Source organism: Macrobrachium nipponense, chromosome 1 (assembly GCF_015104395.2).
Source record: "Macrobrachium nipponense isolate FS-2020 chromosome 1, ASM1510439v2, whole genome shotgun sequence".
Classification (NCBI taxonomy): Eukaryota; Metazoa; Arthropoda; class Malacostraca; order Decapoda; family Palaemonidae; genus Macrobrachium; species Macrobrachium nipponense.
In genome coordinates, this window is record NC_087200.1 from 36255323 (window position 1) to 36277172 (window position 21850).

The 21850-nt window shown below is 39.8% G+C and overlaps 1 protein-coding gene across 1 annotated transcript in view; it reads left to right on the forward strand.

The window, feature by feature from the left end:
* The first annotated feature begins 2748 nt into the window (after positions 1–2748).
* The window catches only part of LOC135219237 (leucine--tRNA ligase, cytoplasmic-like), a 29610-nt gene continuing 10508 nt past the window's right edge, over positions 2749–21850 (forward strand). Inside the window, exons 1-4 of the mRNA XM_064255829.1 lie at positions 2749–2887; positions 6393–6593; positions 11215–11281; positions 16998–17143. Coding sequence (XP_064111899.1) covers positions 6393–6593; positions 11215–11281; positions 16998–17143 — 414 coding nt within the window. The 5' untranslated portion in view covers positions 2749–2887. The remainder of the gene's footprint in view (positions 2888–6392; positions 6594–11214; positions 11282–16997; positions 17144–21850) is intronic.

The window sequence follows — 21850 nt, forward strand, 5'->3', positions numbered from 1 at the left end:
GAAATATGTATATAATAAGTATATAGAAAATAAAAGTAGAGAAATTTTGTTTAAGTATGTTCATGAAGTTTTAAGTACAAATTATAGGCTAGCCATGATGAAAATAAAAGATGTTAAGGAATGTGGTTGTGGATGCATAGAAACTAATATGCATATGGTATATTTCTGTCCTTTGGTTAAGAATTTGTTGTCCTGGGTATTCGAATTGATTAGAAAATTTTGTAAATTAAAAACTAATAGCAGGTTAAGGATTTTAAAACTAGATTTTGAAGCAAACTCAAAAAGGGATGAAAATACAGCAATGGTAATAATAGCAGATTTGATTTCAAGTATATGGATGGCAAGATATTTGGAAATGAGTACTGACCAGCAAATTATTAAATATATTAAGAATTGATGTAAATATTATAGGATTTAAGTCTAATGTTACAAAAATTTTCACGGATCAGTATGTTTCTAATTTAATAACATATTTAGAAAAATAATGAATGGTAATATTATATTATACATAGATCTTATAACGTATATACAAAATTGTAAAATATAATCTTGTAAAGTAATATTTCTTAATTAAAGAAAAAAAAAAGTATTGAAGTTCACCTAAAAATAAAAAATCTACCTAGGGAGACGCCGTAATACGCCGCACGCCCTGCAACATGTGCGCACCATTTATTAATCTTGTATGAAGGTGCCGTAAGGACACTGCACGGCGCGGTAACATCACACCATAGCACTCCCTCGCGGGTGGTACTATGTCGCACCACGGGTGTGGTGCGGTGTGGCACGGCACCGTGCTGGTTCTTACTTCTTTTGTTTCGAGGCTGCGCCACACCGCATGCGGCCTCGTGCGACTTCATCAACCCACCAGATGGCGCTCAAAAATTTTAATTGATTTAAAATTCGGGCGGCGTCGCGCGGCTTTAATGGTCATCGCCTGCCCCCGCCAGCGAGGCGGTGCGCTTTTTTGTTTGTATGGTGCTTTTACGTTGCATGGAACCAGTGGTTATTCAGCAACATGACCAACGGCTTTACGTGACTTCCGAACCACGTCGAGAGTGAACTTCTATCACAAGAAACACACATCTCTCAGTCCTCAATGGAATGGCCGAGAATCGAACCCACGACCACCGAGGTGGGACGCAAACACCATACCAACCACGCCACTGAGGCGCTGCGATTACAGTGCGGTTTGTAACGGTTTCTTGCGATCCCATGCCGTGACAGCCCGCACCACGAAAGTGCGTGTAGTTGTAAACCAGTCTTAAGGCCAGCTTAATCTCAGACAACTCTCGACGTGGTTCGGAAGTCACGTAAAGCCATTGGTCCCGTTGCTGAATAACCACTGGTTCCATGCAACGTAAAAGCACCATACAAACAACTAATAAATCAGTGCGTGTTGAGCAGGAGCTCAAACAAGAGGTGTCAGTCCCAGGAGGGACATTAAAACCCAAACTTATAAACGGAATCTGAGGCTGATGGACGTGCTCAGACAGACGTCATTCTCATGGGCGAGTTTGATATCCTGCCCACCTACGAAGAGTTTTATGGATTTATATATAGAGCTGCCTAGTGTCCTTTTGGACAGGGAGAGCAAACGATATCTGCACTCTGCCATGCAGTCCAAGATACAGAGATTAGTCTCAAAGACGATATCCTCGCACTGATAAACCGCCATAGAACCGTAATTAGTTGTTAACTATTTGGTTGGCAACTACTACCTATCCACTTTTTTTTTTTCTTTTTTACTACTAAACTGCCTCCTTTTCCCTCCGTTTTCGAACGCCTCATGTCTACGACCGAAATTTTTCAACTCACTGAAACTACTGCTTAAACTATTGCCAACTTCTGTTTTGCTGTTTCTAAAACTGATAATTTTTCGTTCTTTCATCGTTCTCTACCACTAACGTTCGTTTTTTTTAATATCTTCGAGTAATGAAAAATGGTACTTTAACTCTATAGAGTTTTGTTTTTTCCGTTTTCTAAGACGATCATTATTTCGATTTCCTTACTGGCTATCCCTGACTCGCTAGTACTTGCTGCTATCGATAAAACTCACCTTTCACCTGCAAAATATTCATATGGCCTACTGGCTGCTTTATGAGCAAGAGCCCGTGCTGGCATAAGGCCAACTTAATCTCCAGCATCAACAACATAATAAATCAGTAGTACTTAGTTCTGTCCCACTGCAAAGGTGCGATCTCACAATAGACATGACGTAGTAGCCTACCAAGTCATCTCCCACTTTGTAGTTTGACAAGTTGACAACTAAAGTTACTACTAAACTAAAAACAATGAAGGCAACAGGAGGCGCTGGTGGCGCAAACCGAAAGTTGCTCGTGGGCTGACTGGGCCTGGGTCCCGGCCTTAATAACGTTTCTATTGCCTGCCACAATTGCCGACAATAATTGCGTTTGTAGAGATGTTTATTCTATTTTTGACAATAATTTTGTTGTGACAAGTGACAACCGGTAATAAAAAAGCTGCTCAGGTTCCCGCACACGATCAACTTTTCAGTACCAGTTGTTACAACAAAAATAGTCAAAAATAGAACAAACACACCTACTCTCTTTCTCGGCCTTACTACTCCCCACTTATAACTCCTATCGCCTGGCCTTTGGCCTAAACTTTATATTGCGTTCCATTCCTCTAAGTTTTCGTCTCTTCGGTGACATTAGGTTCATTGCAGCGACTAAACTTCTAAAGTAAGAATTTTACCGAAAACCTGTTATCTAATAGTTTAAGAGATCTGTACATTCTGTGAGGTGGCGCTCTTACGGTGGACCGTGGAAGCCGACTTTCATCGTGTTGTTCCAGCTGATTTTCACGAGGCAGTGAAAGGCGGCCCTACTAAGAAGTCTTTTAATTGTTGAAGGGGACATATTGGAAGGTAATGATGTTACTGACGCAAGTTTAATGTATTAAGGTTACCTAAGTTACGCCAAGTTAGTTCATCCCATGACGTACTAGCTTAGGTATGTAGCTACCTAGGTAGTAAGGTGTATACCTAGTAGTTTTTAGCCGCAGATTTTGACATTAGGTAGGTTAGTAGTCTAGTAGGTAGTAGCTAGCATACGACATATTGTCGTGTCCGTACAAAACATAACGGAATGCAAGCTAAGAAAGTTCAGTTCCTTAGTGCTTTGAGACTACCTACCTAGCTAGCCTATTATAGCCTATACCTAGGTAGTGCCTAGCTATCTAGAGTCTAGCCTAGCCATTTGTTGACTCGTAGTACCTACTTACTAGAGGCTATGTATTAGCGTAACCTAGACTAGGCCTATGTACAGCAAATCTTATGAATTTCGTGCAGAGGCAGAACTTCCCAGAACTTTATCGGGGGAGCCAGTTGGTAGGCTAATCTGGGGGATTGAGAGAGTGGAGAATGCAGCCAGCTGTGAGCCGTGTAGGTAGCTAGGAGTGAGAAATCCGACCATGGGAGCCAGTGAATAGGTACCCGTGGTACCCCAGTTTGCTAGGGAAGAAAATGCAAATTGAAAACCACATGTACCTACTGAGTAGACTGCATTTGTGGTTTTTTGGGTGGAGTGGAAACTGCCTGAAATGTAGGCTGTACCTTAATCAGAATGGTTAATCTAAGTAATCGAGACAGCCAGTATTTAGCAACGATTTGCAGTTTCCTATAGCATTTTGGTAGCTTATTAACAATTGAACATTAGTTTTTTCTGGTCAGCTGTAGTTAACTGAGAATTTACCTTTGAACTCTATCCTACGGGAAGGGGGACCAATGGGAATGCGGTTTTTTGGGTAAGGTAAAACACTTGGGGGAAGGTTTTCCTGTATTATTTTATTTCCTCTTATTTATGACATTTGAAACACGAAATACAATCAGAAATAAGCGATAAACAAGTTGACAGTGGAGCCGTTTCATAGGCAAAATCCACCTAGGGTAAACAACCGCAGTCGATCCATCGTCATCGCGTGTCTCAACCTTATTCACTTGATATTTAATTGGTGAAACAAGAACACAATTACATCTTTAAGCCTACCATTCAAAAGGTTGAAGGTTTGTGAACATAATGTGATATATGAAAGCCCCATACGAACTAAAATAAGCATGTGAGCTCTTCGTAAGTTATGTTTTCATGGCAGTTTTGAAATCCAATATGGCGGCAACCTCGTGACTTGCCGTTCGTAACCACAGACAATCCACCATCTTTCCCAGCCTTCCCAGCACTCATTTGAACAATGTTGCCATATATTTATTGATCTTACTCAAGATTGCAGTTGTAATCAGCACAATAAAACAACATTTTGTTGCCTATATTAGTGAAAGTTTGCAACTTTTTATTCCTGGGGTCATGGTTTGAACTGAATTCATTTTTACCTTGTAATCAGTGGTTTTATCCTTACTGCCATCACAACTGAAACTCCACAGTGCTTATTTGATTGTTATTATACACATTTTGGTCTTAATTCACTCCACATTGCACTTGAACCACGTTGCTGTTCCTGATTCCTAAGAACTCACTTCACAAACTGTTATATATACCTAACTGTGAGCAGCAGACGACGACACTGCAAAGTTTTATTCCCTTAGTTGTTTGCTTTACTCATTATTTAGTTCAACTTTACTTTATTTCAAAATGTTTTATTTAATTCATGTCTATTACCCCTTTTTTGCAACCAAATTACCCCGAAAAATTACAGATATTTCCAAAGTAGATACAATCCAATGTTTTCAAGCTTGTCGTACATCTTGCTGCCGAAAACCATAGCGGAGCAGAATACGGATAAGTGGATTATATATATACGTATATATATATATTTTTTGCTAACTTTTCGTTGATTTAAGTCTATATTAGTATTTTAATTTTTTAAATAACTGTATGCCAGAAATAAATGTAACCTTTAATGTTTGCATGCTAAGAATGGCAAAATCATCGTTGCCACATTAGTGGAGCTTCACACATACGTTGATGCATTATTATAAACTTTCCATGAATTCTAGTTGTCATAGTAATGCAATAATGATAAAATTGCTTTAATATTTGTGTATATACTTTCAATACATAGGCTAATTTCACCAATTTCCATGTTTTGTGTAAGTCTTATACCCAGTTTGGAGGGTGAACACACCAATTGGCAACACAGAGAGAGAGAGAGAGAGAGAGAGAGAGAGAGAGAGAGAGAGAGAGAGAGAGAGAGAGAGAGAGAGAGAAGGCGAAGGAAAGAAGAAGGACAGGGTTGGTGGTGGAGGGGTTTTTAGGCTTATTGAGTTACGTTAACTAATTACCCTGTAACTGCGAAAGTAAGAGGAATTTTGACTCAATATTTCGTATACGTATTCTCAATTGCCATATGAAGTTCCATGAATTTTTTCATGACTTTGCATTTTTCGCCCTATACCCCCGTATATAAGGGTTCCGGCCGGCCCCCTTAATCAACTCAGTGGTGTGGTAAAACTAAGATATACTAAACTAAACGTTGTTTGCTTACCCAGCTCCCTCAAGAGGAAAAGTTGCATCTCGCATATGGTGTGCAGTTCTAGAGGTAAGAAGGATGTGAGAGTGGCTGGTCTCTCCTTTCCCCTCTTCTTCGTCCTACTTCTCCTCCTTCAGGTTGAGAATAGGACTTGAATTTACACTTGCTGGTTGGGCATTTGATGCTGTAAACCAACACATCGAGTTTCCTTTCTATTTTTCTCATGCCATCCCGTAATCTGAAACCTGGGCCGAAAGGCAAATTGGGATTGTTTACATCTGGCCAGGCGGGTCTCCCCACCTACTAGACGGTAGTTACTGCCTAACTACCATGTTCAAGAATTTTAACGGCTGTGTTCCAGCTTTGTCATAAGTAATTCCTATTGTAAAGTTTGTAAAGTTAGGAAAAATTCAATTCACTTAAAAATTGTGATTTTATCGTAAAAATTTCAATTTTAATAGTTTTATCACAAAAGCATTCAGTTATTAAAACGTGCTGTACAAAAAGCTGTGAATCTGGAAATGCAAACAGGTGGGGGTCGACTGTATAACATATAGATCAGCTGATTTCAGATGCAATACGTATGGTACTTTGGATAAATGTGGCTGTGCAAACTGGATTTCCCCTCCCCCCTGGTGTTTCTTAATGTAGATCTTGTAGGATGCTGAGACTTTGGAGGCATAAATTGGTGCACTGTGCCAAAAACACTTTCAGTTCATAGAAGTCCCCGAATATGTAATTATATTACTCCTTACTGTGCTGTGTATTTTTGATACTCATAGTTTTTGGATAAATGAAACTTGATAGTGTTGGTTGTGTGACATTTACATTTTCTGGTTAGCTTTACCTAGTTGCTAGTAAATTAAAGAAGTTAGACATTCTTAATGTGAATTTGTTTAATTTTCCTATTGGAAATATTTGATTGCTCATTACTTACTTTTCTTTGCCAGATGTCAAGGAAGAAACTGGAAGAACTTCTGGTCATTGAGTCAAATATTCAGAAACTTTGGGATGAAGAGAAAATATTTGAAGAAGATGCCCCTCCACTAGTGGATGCTGAGGGCGATGAGACGTTCCTTGCTTGCTTTCCTTACCCTTATATGAATGGACGTCTTCATTTAGGCCACACATTCACGCTTACTAAGAGTGAGGTATGCTCATTTCATTCTGTCCTTGACAGTTATTTCCACCATGAGATAATCTTGAAACTTTGTAAATTAAGTTTTTATACAAAATGCAACTTATCCTGTAATTAATTAGCTAAGAGTCTACTCAACAGCAGCTTGAATTTTGAAGTTAGCAGTAGCAAATCTTTTGCTTTTAGGTAGGTGACAAGGCCCCACCCATTTCAGGGTATGAGAGAGGAACAACTCTGCTAACAGGTCAGTTTGTTTTTGCCACTTGTTAGGTCCACACACGATGTTGACTAAGCTGCTGAATTTTGGATTGTTCCTACACGGTGTACAAACCATTGGTCCTTTACAAATAGAAATCTACTTAAGGTGGAGCCTGGACGCGGCCGCAGAACTAGGCAATGCAGTAGTTATCTACCGTCCAGATGTTGGTTATGCCAATACCGGGGTTGAGCATTCTATTTGCCTTCGGCCGTCGTTGTGTTAGCACGCACCTCTGCGCTCTCTGCCCGACTTTCTACTGGACTTCGCTTTTTCCTGGTGGGAAATTTCCAGTTTTTTTGTTCTTCGTTTGCTGTTTTTGACGGTTTGCTTGAGTTTTCAAATGGATTCTCAGCAATCCCTTAATCTGCAGCCCTTGTTACCGTTTACTTCCTTAGGTGTTGCCCGTGGGTAGACAGCAAGAAGTGTAACAGAATTCGCTCCTTGGTTGAAGTAGATTCTCATACGGTTTGTGCTTCGTGCCGAGGAGTTGATTGTGATGGCGTAATAACATCTACAGTGTGTTGTTCATGGTCTGCTGCTCAGTGGGAGAAGTTCGCTGGCAGGAGGCGCTACGTCAGGAGACCAAAAGCCATGGCAGGGAGTGTTTCACCCCCTTCCACTCTAGTACCGCCAGAAATTGGATGAGCCTGCTCAGAACCTTAAGGGGACCACCAATTTTTTTTTGGGGGGGAAGTTATCGAAATATTGCCTGGAGCAATTATGTTTTGCTACCCTTTTATAAGTCACCTAATGGAAAGTAATTACAAGAAGTTTCATAAATTTCCATCCATTAGTTTTTTATATTAATTTTTTCCCCGATATTTAGATGCATTGCTTTAAAACCCTAAGACTTCCTTAGTTTTCAGCTAAATTTTAATAACTAAAGCAATTAATACTCACAAAGAGTTGCTCTATCCAATTCTTTCAATGTAGAATTTATCAACGATCTCAATGGATTTTGAATTTTGAAAATCGGACAACAAATAAAAAAGCCTTAGGGTTTTAAAGCGACCCATATGCTGAAAAAAATAGCTTTGAGATATTGTGTGTTAAAGTTTGCATAATGAAATTCTCAGTGAAAACTGCATAGGCAGCAATATAAAAATTTACCTAAGCTTGATTTTCTTATTCTAATGGCATACTTCTATGGTATCTGGTGCCCCCACTTTAAAAAAGTGATATTAAACCCCCCCAAGGGGGTGAGTATCATGAGGCACCATCTCACTCATTGTCTTTCTTTCAGCCTTTCCCTAGCTAATGCACGCTTTCTTGAATACTTCTTCCTTGTCATTTTGATGAATAAACGAGAAAAAAGCACTTATAAGCTAAAGAGTACTTGGCAATCCACTCGGCTCAGAGTAACGATCCGTTTATGTCAAAGGTATGTAGGATACTGCCGACTAAGGAATGTTGTTTGTGCTGCTGCTCCTGCCTCTCCGCTTCAGAAATCGTAGGGATGGGAAAAATGTTGTATGACAAATATGATTACCTATGGAAAATTTATGTAAAATGCAATGGAACAAAGGATATCAAAACATCATATTTTTCATGATATTTTCATTGCGGATACTTACACAAAAAATTATTTTTGACCCACTTAGAGGTTAGCTACAGCACTAATATTTTACGTCTGGCTGTGGCACACATCAGTGTTACCGGAAATGAGTAAAACTCTATTTCGCCCACTGACCACAAAATTGCCGTATTTAAGGCCCCCAAGTGAAGCAGTCCCCTTAACTTTTATTGAACAGTTCATTTCGCTGGGTAGACTTCATATGGGAATCCTTCAGTTTCACCTTCGGTCCTAGTGGAACAAAAATGTTCTTGGATGACTTCATGCTTCCGATTTCACTATAAGTCAAACAGCATCTGCTTTAGTGAAGATCAGAGAGAAGACTACCAGAAGGAAAGTTGCTTTCCCCCCTCTGAACCCAAAACTCAACTTGTTTGCAGATGGCTTGACACATCAACCAGAAAGAGCTTGTCTGCAATCAGTCTGGGCTTACAAGTTTTTGGTCCAGAATCCCGAGGTCTGATAGTGGTAGTAAACTCAGACAACACAACCGGTTTCTTGTACATTTCTAAGCTAGGAGTGACCCACTCTTTCTCTCTGTGAGGCAGCGAGAGACCTTCTCCTTTGAGCCCACTCGAATTACCCAAAGCTAGTGACAAGGTTCGTGCAAGGCAGGATGAATGTTTTAGCAGACCAACTCAGTCGTCACAATCAGGTCATTCCTGCAGCATGTACTCTGGATCCAGTGGTCTGCCTAGATCTTTGGAAGTTGTGGGGAAGACCGATGATCGACTTGTTTGCAACTGCCAGAAATCTATCAACTTCCACATTTTTGCTCTCCAGTGCCGGACCCAGCAGCATGGGCAGTGGATGCCTTGCTTCTTGACTGGTCGCACTAGGAACTTTATGCCATTCCACCCCAAAAGTTCCAGTCACACGAGAATGTGTCAATGATCCTCATAGCTCCTTTCTGACCTCTCAGGGTTCCCGGACTTGCTAAGTCTCCCAGGTTACTCCCCCAAAAGGTGAAAACTGCTCTGACAACCACACATGCTAAGTTTCCGCCAAGGATTATCTATGCTGGCTGTGACAGGATTCAAACTGTTGTCTGACTCCTCAGAGCAAAGGGTTTTTCATGAGCAGCTGCAAAGTCGTTCTCGAAATATAGAAGAAAGTCATCCTCCGTCTACCATTACAAGTGGAACATTTTCCGATCTTGGTGTAGAAGAAATTAGGTCTTCTCAAACATCTGTGACAGATCGCCGATTTTCTTCTGTACCTAAGGATGTCTAGAGGATTGTCTTCTACAGTCAGAGGATATAGGGCTATGCTAAGCTCTGTATTAAGGCACAGAGGATTAGATTTGTCTTCGAATCTGGACTTATCAGACTTGATTAAGTCTTTTGATACCTGCAAATGTAAGGGCACTCGGTAGGTATTGTGAAATTTGGATGTAGTCCTGAAATGGCTGCCTGGTCCTCCTTTTGAACCTCTAGCTTCTGCCTCACTTAGGAATTTGACTAGAAAGATACTTCCTGATTGCCTTAGCCTTGACCAAGAGTGATTGAAATTCAAGCCATAGATAAGAGAGTTGGTTTCTCTAATGGAGATGCTTTCGTCTCGTTTACTTTAGGCTTCCTCACTAAGAATGAAAATCTTATGAAACCTTGGCCTCGTTCTTTTACTATCAAGAACTTTTCTAGTATAGTAGGAGTGGAAGATGAAGAGAGAAGAGACTGTCCAGTGAGGGCTCTGAAGTTTTACATTCACAGGACTGAAAACATTTAAGGACCTTCCAATAGCATGTGGTGGTCTGTTAAGGACCCATCACGTCCTCTCACTAAGAACGCCCTTTCATTCTTTCTGAGAGACCTCATTCAGGATTCCCACTCTCAGTTAGTAGTGGAGGCTCTACATTTAGAGCAGTGGCTACATCTCTGGCCTTCAGATATAATCTTTCGTTGGCTTCCATTCTCCAGTCCACTTACTGGAAATGTAAGTCAATCATTGCAAATCGTTATTTTGAAGAAGTGGAAACTATTTTTAATGAATGCAGTACCTTGGGTCTGTTTGTGGTGGCTGGCATGGTAATGGGAGAAGCAGCATAGGAAGCATTCTTTCCTACTTTGCTCTTCACCTTGAAAATCGGTGTTGAGTCCTTGGGGAGTCTGGGGCTAATGTACTTGGTACTGGATACCCTCCAGAATTGTTGGTAGGGTGGTGGTTTTTAATATTTGGTGTAGGTAGTTTTGTCGGTATCCTGGCTTTATGTTGTTCGTGTTACTGTGCCTAGGGCAGGGGCAATGTCTGTGCTTTACTAGTGCTTGGTGAATTCCTTGCTGTAAGGTCCCCACTCTGTAGTAGGTGACCCTGGCCTAACACCACACCTCTACTAAGTTCAGAGTAGCTGTGCCAGAGGCAGTTTTGTCTGCTATAGCTCTCTTAACAGGTAAGGAAACTAAGAATTGATAATGCTGCAAGATTTTTCTATTTGCATGTTTTTATCAATTTCCTTTTCGGAGCTGAATGACATTACAGGTCCCAGTGCTTGGCCTTTGGCCTAAATACTACTATATGCAATACAATTCAAAATTCAAGCTGCCATTGAGTAGAAACTTAGCTAAGTAATTACTATAGAATTTCATTTTATCATCCGAATGTAATTTTTATTTTAAGCAATTCTTAAGGTCAGGTTTTGTCTTTTTATTTCGATATAGTATATAATTGATTTGAGGCAATATTGTATATTTGAGTTTTTTAATCTTGACATTTGTAATACATACTTAATTACATAACAGAATTATAGGATATTGTCACCCCTCCACCATGTTTTTTTAACTAATTGTCTTATGGTAATTACAGTTTGCTGTTGGCTTCCAGAGGATGAAGGGAAAGAAATGCCTCTTTCCATTTGGATTGCACTGCACAGGTATTTATATTTTTTCATACACATTATTATTAATTATACAGTGGTACCTCGACATACGAAAGGCTCAACTTACGAAAAACTCGAGATACGAAAGCCAATACGAAAAATTTAACGGCTCTACATACGAAAAGTTTTCAAGATATGAAAGGTTTCTGAAAGTCCGAGCTTCGCCCAGATAACAATTTTGAAAATCGCGCTGCGCACTGCCATCTTAGTACTAGTAGACTCGCCACCATCCTCCTGCTCTCCCATTGGTTCCTGATGCTAGTTGCGGCCATGAAATCCTTCTCTCCTATTGGCCAGCGTCCCTCCCATCATGCATCTACTATGTACACGTGGTGGCGTGGCTCGGCCACTCGGTACCAGCATTGTTATAGTACGCATGCGGTATTTGTTTTCGGGATCGTCAATGTGTACATAAAATTAAAAAAAAAAAGTGACCAAGATCTCTCACATGGGACAAGTGATCAAGGTCTCTCTCATGGGATAACTGGAAACTTTGCAAGGTTGGTAGAATCTCCACTCCCTGCTGAATAGAGGGTGTAGACCAATCATTTACAACATGCATACCAGTATGTATACGTATAATCAAGGCACTTCAGTTTATGTTGAAGGTCAGCAGCCGAACATTCAGTACCCAAATCAGTTGCAGAGAGAGCATTTGGTTGAACAGGGTTTTGATGGACACCAGGGCCAACAGAGTCATGAGGTGCAAAAAAAGAACCAAGTGGTAAAAAACAAAGTTGAAATTCTGTAAAAAAAAAAAAAAAAAAAAAAAAAAAACTCTACGTAAAGTAAAAGAAAGTAAAAAGTGCAATCATTTGTAGAAAACACCCCACGAAAAGGCTCACACAGGAACATTGTGAAAAGTAGGCAGAAGCAATCTTCCTTGGATAGTTACGTATGTAGTATGTACATATATATTTTTTAAAATTTACATACGTACATATGTACAAAAGAAAAAAAAAACAGCAGAAATGAAAGCCGCTTTTCATAAAGTGCAAACATTTGTAGAAGACACCCCCCGAAAAGGCTCACACAGGAACATTGTGAAAAGTAGGCAGAAGCAATCTTCCTTGGATAGTTACGTATGTACGTAGCCTCACTCGAAAGGTAAGCTTCCACATTTTACGTACAGTATATTTCTTGTTACCATGTACACTAATATACACTTTATATACAGGTTATATTTTGCATTTTTTTATTAATTTAGGTATTGAATGGTCCAAATTGTTGTAGTATTTCATTGTTTATAGGTCAATTTAGCTTTATTATGAAATTTACTGGGGTGTTTTTGGAGGGCTTGGAACAGATTAGCCATTTTACATGTAAAATGTTGGTCCAAGATATGAAAAACCTCATGCCTACGAAGGGCGCCTCGGAACGGATTAATTTCGTATCTCGAGGTACTACTGTATGTTGTAAATACTTACTTCTATAGACTATTATTATTATTATTATTATTATTATTATTATTATTATTATTATTATTATTATTGTTATTATTATTATTATTATTACAGTAGACCCTTGACTCACGAACACAATCCGTTCCTAGACCTTAGGTCGTGTTCCAAATGTTCGTGACTCGGAGCTAATTTCCCCATAAGGTTTAATGGGAATAATATTTAATTTGGTTCTCGACCCCTACGAACCAATATATATTATGTATATTTTGCCTTATTTTACACAGATAATGTAAAAGTCAGTGTAAAAAACCTTAATATATCTAATAATATAATTTAAAATGGTAAACTAACACTATAAAAACGTTTGTAAAGTGAACACTTACTATGACTGGCGAGACTTCTGGCTTGACGGACAAGAGAAGAGGAGGGTGGTGGGTGGGGAGGAGGTTATTGTGCGGAAGGAGACCCTCCCCCATCCAGGTCGGGGAGATCTCGTTCGGAGATTCAACTCTTCTAGGTTTTTTTGGTGAACGTTTAATCACAAACTATCCAATGTCTGTTGCCTTTTCCTCCTTCCTTGCATAACTTTTCTGAAATGGCTCATTAAATTTTCATTGAGCATATTCACGATCCTGTTCGTAACAATTTTGTCCGGATGATGCAATTCAAGGAAGCACTGGACATCATTCCACTTTTCCAATGCGGCTTTTATCACATCACTTGCGATATCGGTCACGCGAACACCACGTTCAAACTTTTCTATAATTTCTTTCTTTATTTCAATGGTTATCTTCCTCTGCACCCTCTTCTCACCATCACTCTTCACCTTTCTTACTTTCACCACCACTCTTCACTTTCTAGGGCCCATTATTTTGAAGAAAATCACAAGTTTTAGCGCAAAAAATGCTAAGAGAATTGACGAACGTCTTGTACACAATGAGATGAGACAAAGAGCGATGCGTGGGTGACGCCGTGTGGGTCGGCTGGAGGATGGCTGTTCCCATGGCAACTCAAACGCTCTCACGTTGTGCTGGGCGATTTCGCGCATTTTTCAAATGTTTGTGTCTAAAAATTAGTTTGTGAAACAAAGTGAAATTGTTATTTTCCAGAAATTTCCAGCATTTTTCAAATGTTTTCATGTCTCAAAATTAGTTCATGACCCAAACAGAATTTTTATTTTCCGCATTTTTTTTGTTCGTATCTCAAAGTTAGTTCGTAGGTCAAGGGTGAAATTTTACCTATAAATTTTGGTGGTGGGGATCGAGTTTTGTACGTTGGGTCAATGCGTTCGTGAGTCAAGGGTCTACTGTATTATTATTTTTTTTTATGTGTGTAATTTATCACAGTCCTCCAATTCGACTGGTGGTATTTATAGTGTGGGGTTCTGGGTTGCATCCTGCCTCCTTAGGAGTACATCACTTTTCTTACTATGTGCGCCGTTTCTAGGATCCACACTCTCTGCATGAGTCCTGGAGCTACATCAGCCTCTAGTTTTTGTAGATTCCTTTTCAGGGGGTTCTAAGGCTTCATGGGGGGTTTGCAGTGTCTGGTACGCACCCAATGGAAATAAGGGGGTCCAGTTGTATTTCCAATCCTGTGCGGAATTCTTTTCCAAGACAGTCGTAAGCAAAGTATGCAAATGTTTACCAAGTTATTTTTGTTTTTTCAATAATTTTTCAGTTTTTAATTTTTGTTTGTTTTCCAATAATTTTTCATTTTATTTGATAAAATTATAATTATTCAGCTCACAATATCATAACAGTTAAGAAGCTAAAATCAGTAACAAATTCTGAGTATTTAACTGGTAAAATTTATTAGACTTATTGGGATTCGGAGGAGCAGCACATTCCCTCATGAATCTCAAGTCAAACTGATCTCTCTCTATCCTGTAGTTAGCTACTAGAGTTGCTGTGTAAGAGTTGCTATAAGTCATTTATGACCCTCCATTGAAGTGATTTGATATTTTTCCTTTAAAATTTGTTCAAACTGTTTGGCACAAAATAGATGTTTGTTGATGTCAGCCGCTTACAAACAGTTAAGGCCTCCGGTATTTTGAGCCTCGTCTGGCCTTGGTATTGTTCTGGGAAGTTAAATACTTTGATGAACTATTGCCTGGTGGGTCTAGAATCATGTTAGTGCAAGTGATGGAAGACGAATAGCCCTGTTTTGTGGATGTGGCGTGAGATCCTCCTAAGAGTCATGCAAAGTGATCATATCAACAGAGAAATAAAGGCGTCTTGGAATATGGTTATTACAACTGTAAGCAAGTTTGCCATGTCCTTCAGGTTGGAACCTGGCATTAGTTGCGTTGATACTGCCTCAGGCTAAGATGAAGTATCAGATTATACTAAAAAAATATATTCAAACTACTACGTAGTTCCTGCTTTCACTTTTAATCCTAAGAAATTTTTTTTCATCAATGCTTCATAGAAGAATAAAATTAGAAACCGTGGAACCTTGGTTTTTGTATGTAATATGTTCCAGGACCTCCCATGAAATCTGATACAAGAAAACCGAAACAATAATTCCCATAAGGAATAATGTAAAAACAATTGATGCATTCCAGACCCTCAAAAATGTTAACAAAAAATACAATTTATAGGGAATAAAATCAGTTTTACATGCAGAAAACAGTGAGAAATATAAATGACTATTGAAATGAATAAATGAACATTTAACATAACTTACCTTTATGGGAAACTCCTGTTAGTGTATGGAAGACAGAGAGGAGGGGAGGGGAGGGTAGGGGAGGAGGAGAGGTTATTGTTTGGAAGGGGAATTGGCCTCCAGAAGGGCTTCAGGTATCAAGGACCTATCTGGGGTTACTACTTTTTGTTTTTACTGGCACTATCTGAGATTACTTCCCCTCTTCGTTTTTTACTGGCACTAAGACTAGCTTGATAGTTACTGGACCCCTGTTGCACAACAAAACTGTCCAGAGAGCTGTGTTTCTGGCGTTTCTTTAAAATTTGCCTAAAGTTAAACATAGCATTGTCATTAAACATGTTGGAGGCACAGATTACTTCTTTGTTGCGATGATAATTCTCCACAATTTTTTACATCCCACTTTGCAAACTTGTCCCTAATCCCTGAAGTAGGCACATTATGTATGCCCATTCATTTTCTGAATTTTTCAAACTAGCCTCTGCTGGCTTTAAATTCACTAACAGCAGGGCTTGTTGTAGGCATTTTCTCACCGAGATTGGCATGCAACCTCCTTCAACACTGCTACTATAACTGATTCACTTAACGTAGATTCTCGGATGAACCTTATTCTTACGAGACGTTTGTTTAGTGGCCGCTGATTGGCTGGTACCGGGAGGTAGGCAGCTCCCAGCCAATCAGCGGCCGCCAAACTAACGTCTCGTAGGCATAGGGATCATCCAAGAATCTACCTTAAGTGAACCAGTTATAGTTCTTTCTTAAATTTTATAGTGTTTCTCACGTTTTTCACAGAAGCTAGCACTTGGAACTTTCTTTGGCCCCATGATGGCGTATTTAGCAGTTGCACTTGAATAAAAGAGCACAAAAACAATGAACACAAAAGCAGAATTGGTCATAAAAGATGGGATGCTTTCTTTGGGTGTTCGATACGGGGCCTGGTTACACACTGGGCCCCGGATGGAGTGTTTCTTGGTGTACAAAAACTGAGGAAACATGATAACTGAGAAAAAATTACGTAGAAAAAAGTCTACGAAAACCTAAACCTACAAAAAGAGGGGCGTATGAAAGCCAAGTTTTGACTGTTTTATTGTTTGATTTTCCTAAATTTTATCTAATATTGTAATCTTTATTCAGAAACTGGGAAAATTGTCATTGATTTTACCACATTTATGTAATTTTTAGTAAGAGAAAATGTGAAGATTGTGTTAATCATGTTTTTATGTATTTTCTCTTAAACAGTTTTGATATAAAGATAGTTTGTTGGTTTTACATTTTGTACTTTCACTTCTAGCTCATGTGGTCAAATACTATGCGAGGTTGTTGTCTTTTATTTTGTACTTTCACTTCTAGTTCATGTGGTCAAATACTATGCAAGGTTGTCTTTTATTTTGTACTTTTCACTCTTATTTCATGTGGTCACACACTGTGTGATAAATTTGGAGTCCATTGTTCATGTGGTCAGATACCAGTGTGTGGTTTAGAGTTCATGTTATATATTTTCTCATTTTCATAACTTATCTAGTTCTTGGCTGATTTCATGAATTATGTATTCTTGGCAGGGTGATATGCAAAAGAATTTTTCAAATGTATACAGTCTGCAACCAGTGATCATGGTTAAAATAGTACATGCATTATTTCAACAGGCATGCCTATTAAGGCAAGTGCTGATAAACTGAAGAGAGAGTTGGCAGATTTTGGCTACCCACCAGAATTCCCAGAGGAAGAGGATATTCAAGAAACTTCACAACCCCAGGAAGTTACCATCAAGGACAAAGCCAAGGGAAAAAAAGTGAGAAACGAATTGTAATTTCAGATTTTATGTATGTAACATACCAAGTAATTATATTGTCTGAAGTTTCACTCGCCAGCAGCTTAAATTTTGAAATTTGCAGTAACTCTAGTGTATGTTGGTCAATTAGCCCTAGCCACTTTCACTGTAAGGAAGGAACAATGCAGCTGAAAGTTATCACTGGTTTTCTGCCAGCTGTTGACTGAAGTTCAGTTGTGGGTGGTCAGCTTGATTTGATTTGATGATGTATTGGCAGCCTTTGGCTTTGTGTTTTGTAAAATTTTCCGTATATTCTTTGGTAACGACTTTATAACCAGAATTGACTTATAGTATTGACTTTTAGTTTAGTTGATTTGTTATGTCTGACTCAAGTGCAACTAGCTTACGGTGTGACTAATGAAAGCCAAGTATGATTCACTCACTGTGTGTATGGAATATAGAGAACAGGTGTGCTCCATTACTTTGACCTGCAATGATTGTTCTGACTTGGATGCAAAAAAAAATGGTATTAGAATCACATTTAAATAAATTAGACAAGGACAGGAAACATAAATTGGCTGCAAGAGCCAAGAGTAAAAAGTGGGAATAAGACTTTAGATAGTTCTGTTAAGTCTTTAACTAATCAACCTGCTTCTTTGCCCAGCCCCTTTGCTTTGGACCCCGACCCCCTTGCAAGCCTCGAGTCCAAAATGGATCGTAATTTTCACCAGAAAGTTGGTCCAATAGTGGAAACAGTGGCCCAATTGGGTGAATCAGTGAAAGTCGCTACGGACAAAGTGGATAGTAAGTGTGTTAATGAAGCGACAGTCTGGGTAGGTGTCTGTTCACCCTGCTGATGCTCCTAGGCAAGGGTCACTGGCGTACTCCCCTACACATGTGAGGCCAGTGGGTTCTGCCCATGAACAGGTGCCCCCTTGGTCAGACATGTTGTAGCATCCCAGGTTGTAACTTCGGATGGCTGTTGGAAAGACATCCAGATGGAAATGAGTCAACTGTCCTCTAGTTCTGAATCTTCCAGTCCAGAGTGGAAGTGCCGGTGTCGCTATGGTGGTGAATCACAGCCACTGAAAAGGCCTGCAGTAGACTGTGTTCGCTCTCAAGCAGCGCTGTGCAATCATTTTAGGGATCCCTTGCTACCATCATGTAGTTTTGGGAATCTTCTGCCAGATGGTAAGTGCTAACGCCAGGGCATTTTTCGTCGAAGAAACATAGTTCTAGGAACAACCTTTCATTGACGCGTGAGCTTCCACATGCCCTTGAGCGCTCAGTAGTGACTGAGAACTTGACCTGAGCTCCCATTTGCACCCATGCTGAGTTTGGCGATGGATCTCCCTCGGGTGCCAGAGCGCCCATTAGCACCCCAGCACTTTTTAGTGCCTGATTACTCTCATTCACCTGATCATGTTACAGTTGAATGCACCAATCAGTCTAGGGAGCACTTGCCATGGTCTCAGACGGTTTTGGCGCCAGACACCATGCGTTGGTGCCAGCCGCTTCAGCTTTGCTTCCTTGTCCTTCACTTCCTGCTGATGACAATGTGGATGCATCATAAGCCCTGATTCAGTAACAGCTTCCCGCCATCATGAATTTACTTAAGAAGGAGCTCTCAACAGCAGTGCACATGGCTCTTCAAACAGATGTGGACTCACACTTAACACTGATCTCCTAGGAGAGTGACATTGGCAAAGTAGATCAAAATTCTACACCTTCGGCTTATGCAGCCTTGTTGAATTATTTGCTGCAAGCGTTCCTGGGGTTTTCCCTGGCTTTGATTTTCTGTGGCTGTGACTCCACTAAACTTTAAGGGATTGTGCTCTCATCCTCTGCTAGGAAGGCAGTTAATGATTTTGAGAGCTGCCTCAGAGTAGAGAGAGCAAGGAAAGTCGTCTTTTGTGTAACTCCCTCCCCCCCCTTTTTTTTAAGTACATTGGAGATACATTGTGTATGTTACCAGGTAAGCTCCTTCTCTGGGAGTGGCTGCCTTGTCCCAGGGAGACTTCTCTGGGCTCATTGACTTCTTGAATGTCAGTCTTCGCCGTGCTTAAGTGATGTTCTCCGATATTGAATTAGATAACTTTCTTAAGAATTTATTCAAGATTTTTAAATTTATAAGTTTTCTAGATTGGTCTTTTGGGGCTTTAACTAGAAAGATTAAGGGGACGCTGACTCCATACATCCCATTATAAAGTAAGGGCTTCATTCTACCTTATGTCTGAAGGGATTCGCTTCAAATTTTGATCACCAATAATACAACTAACCTGAAAAAATACAAGTTAGGAAATTAAGAAATTTGACCTCGTAAGTTAATATTTTTTATGTTTGCAACTTGCCAAGTAGTTACATAGCTATACATAGTTTCTAAATCTGTCAACAGCTAGAATTCTTGAAATTCATGGTAGTGCTAGTTTGTTTTGGTCAGGGGAGAGAGGAACCAACACCACACGAACTTCAGTTGTTTTTGTTGGCTGGTGCTGTTTAACACAGTTCAGCAGCAGTGGAATTTTTGGAATTGATTTAGCGTCTCTATTTGTTTGGAGTTATTTGGTGAAGTACTCTTAAATCTAAGTACTCTTAAATCTTGGTAGCCATTTCGGTGACATTTAGCTATTTAGGAACTCCTATAAAATGCTGTATATTTCCACGCATTAGACAACCTTTAAATCCTAAAATTCATCCCTAAAAATTGGAGGTCACCTTATACTACAATTCTAAAAATCAAACCTTGAATTCCAAGATGTGTATCGGTAGGCTAGTATTGGCCTTGGTGGTATAGCCCCCATCCTCCCGCTCTCCCATTGGTTCCCGATGCTAGTCACTGCGGTAAGATCCTGCTCTCCTATTGATCAGCATCTGTCCCATCATGCCTCTATGTAAAGGCGTTCCTTGACCATTTTTTGCAGCAGCGTTATCGTAAACACCTGGAATTCGTTTGTTCACATATATTTCGTTTGTTAACGTAAATTCGTGTTAGTGATTTCGCTTTCGTTGTACTGTAAGTTACTTTATCATGTTGTGTGTAAGCTTAATTATTTACGTTATTAGCCATGGGTCCCAAGAATGTTCCTGAAGTTCATGGCAAGAAGAAGATGCTTTCTATGGAGACGAAGAGAAGGTAATCAAGTAGTGTTAATGTTTTCTGCCATTTGTTAATGTGTTTCGTAAAGCTTAGTATTAATGTTTTCTTCCATTTGTTAATGTGTTTTGTAAAGCTTAGTGTTAATGTTTTCTGCCATTTTTTAATGTGTTTCGTGAAGTTAAGTGTTCACGTTTTCTGCCATTTGTCCTCCTCCTCTATTGTCACTTTCAGACATTGCCCCACTTGAAAGGTAAGGTTCCACATTTTATTACATACATACGTACATGTACGTACAGTTTTTCTTGCACCCTGTAGTCTAATACACTTTATTTACAGGCACAGTAATGGTTAGGTTAGGTATTGAATGGTTCAAATTGTTGTATTTCATTGTTTATTGGTCAATTTAGCTTTATTATAAAACTAGCTGGTTACCCGCCCTATGGCTGGGTCCCAACTAGATTGGTCCGTGTAACCCAGAGCATAATTTATGAAAAGAAAATGGATAAATCAAGCCACAATTGAATACAGTACCACAACTTTAATTGTGAGGAATGCAAATCTGACAAAACAAACCTCCTTGAAAATGAATATCAAAATAAAGTATCTTAAACATGTATGGAAAGAAAAATTCTTGGTGTTGGCAGAGAGATTCCAATTCACCGGAGAGCCTTTTGGTTGACTATGTTCTTTGTTTTGCCCTCCGGTGACAAAATAAACAGACGTTCTGGAGAGTCCACTCTTGAGCACGCCACATAAAGCTGCCTGTGAGAAAAGCAAGGTTGCTCCAAGTTGATGCCAGCCACTCTGTGTGACTGTCTCTGGGCTGTATTTATAGTCATGGCAAAAGCCAACCTGACTGGGAAGTGAAGGCGCTTGAAACTGAGAAAGAAAAGAGAAAGCTTCTTTCTCTGACTCTTTCTGTCTCCAACCATCACTGTCTATTTCACTCTTTCTTCTCACTGATACCAACTCTGTCGCTTTGTCTCCAAACAACCTCTCTTCTCCGTCTGTCTGTCTGTCTCTCTCCCCCTCTCACTTTTTCCATCTTTCTCCTACCTAACACCCCCACAGCTCTCTCTCTCTCTCTCTCTCTCTCTCTCTCTCTCTCTCTCTCTCTCTCTCTCTCTCCAACAATCAGTCTCTTACCCTCTTTCTTCTCAGTAATACCAACTCTGTCCATCTGTCTGTCTGTTTTCCACTTTCTTCTCCCTAACACCCAGTTTACTCTCTCTTTCTCTCCCTCTCATTTTCTCTCTGTCAACCCCCTTCTAAAACCACCCTCTTTGATGTTATTGATGTTTACCCTATAGTATTCTTTTCCAAATGATAAGTCATATGTATACAGAAATTTGTAAAGTAACTTTAAGTCTATGGGCATAGCCAGCTCCGTTTCACGGGCAGAACCAGCTCTGTTTCAGGGAATCCCTTCTCACCCTTTGGAGGGGGAAGTAGAAATTTTGGGAGCGCGGGCTCTAAGGGGGGTTTACGGGCTCCTGAATGTAGGTCTCGACCTTCCTGGGGTGGAAGCCCATCTTGGTTCAGAACCTCAGTCCTGTCAGACCGGCGGCCCGGGCGCCCATACCAATCATATATATACAAACACACATTGCCAAATATATAATAGATTTACT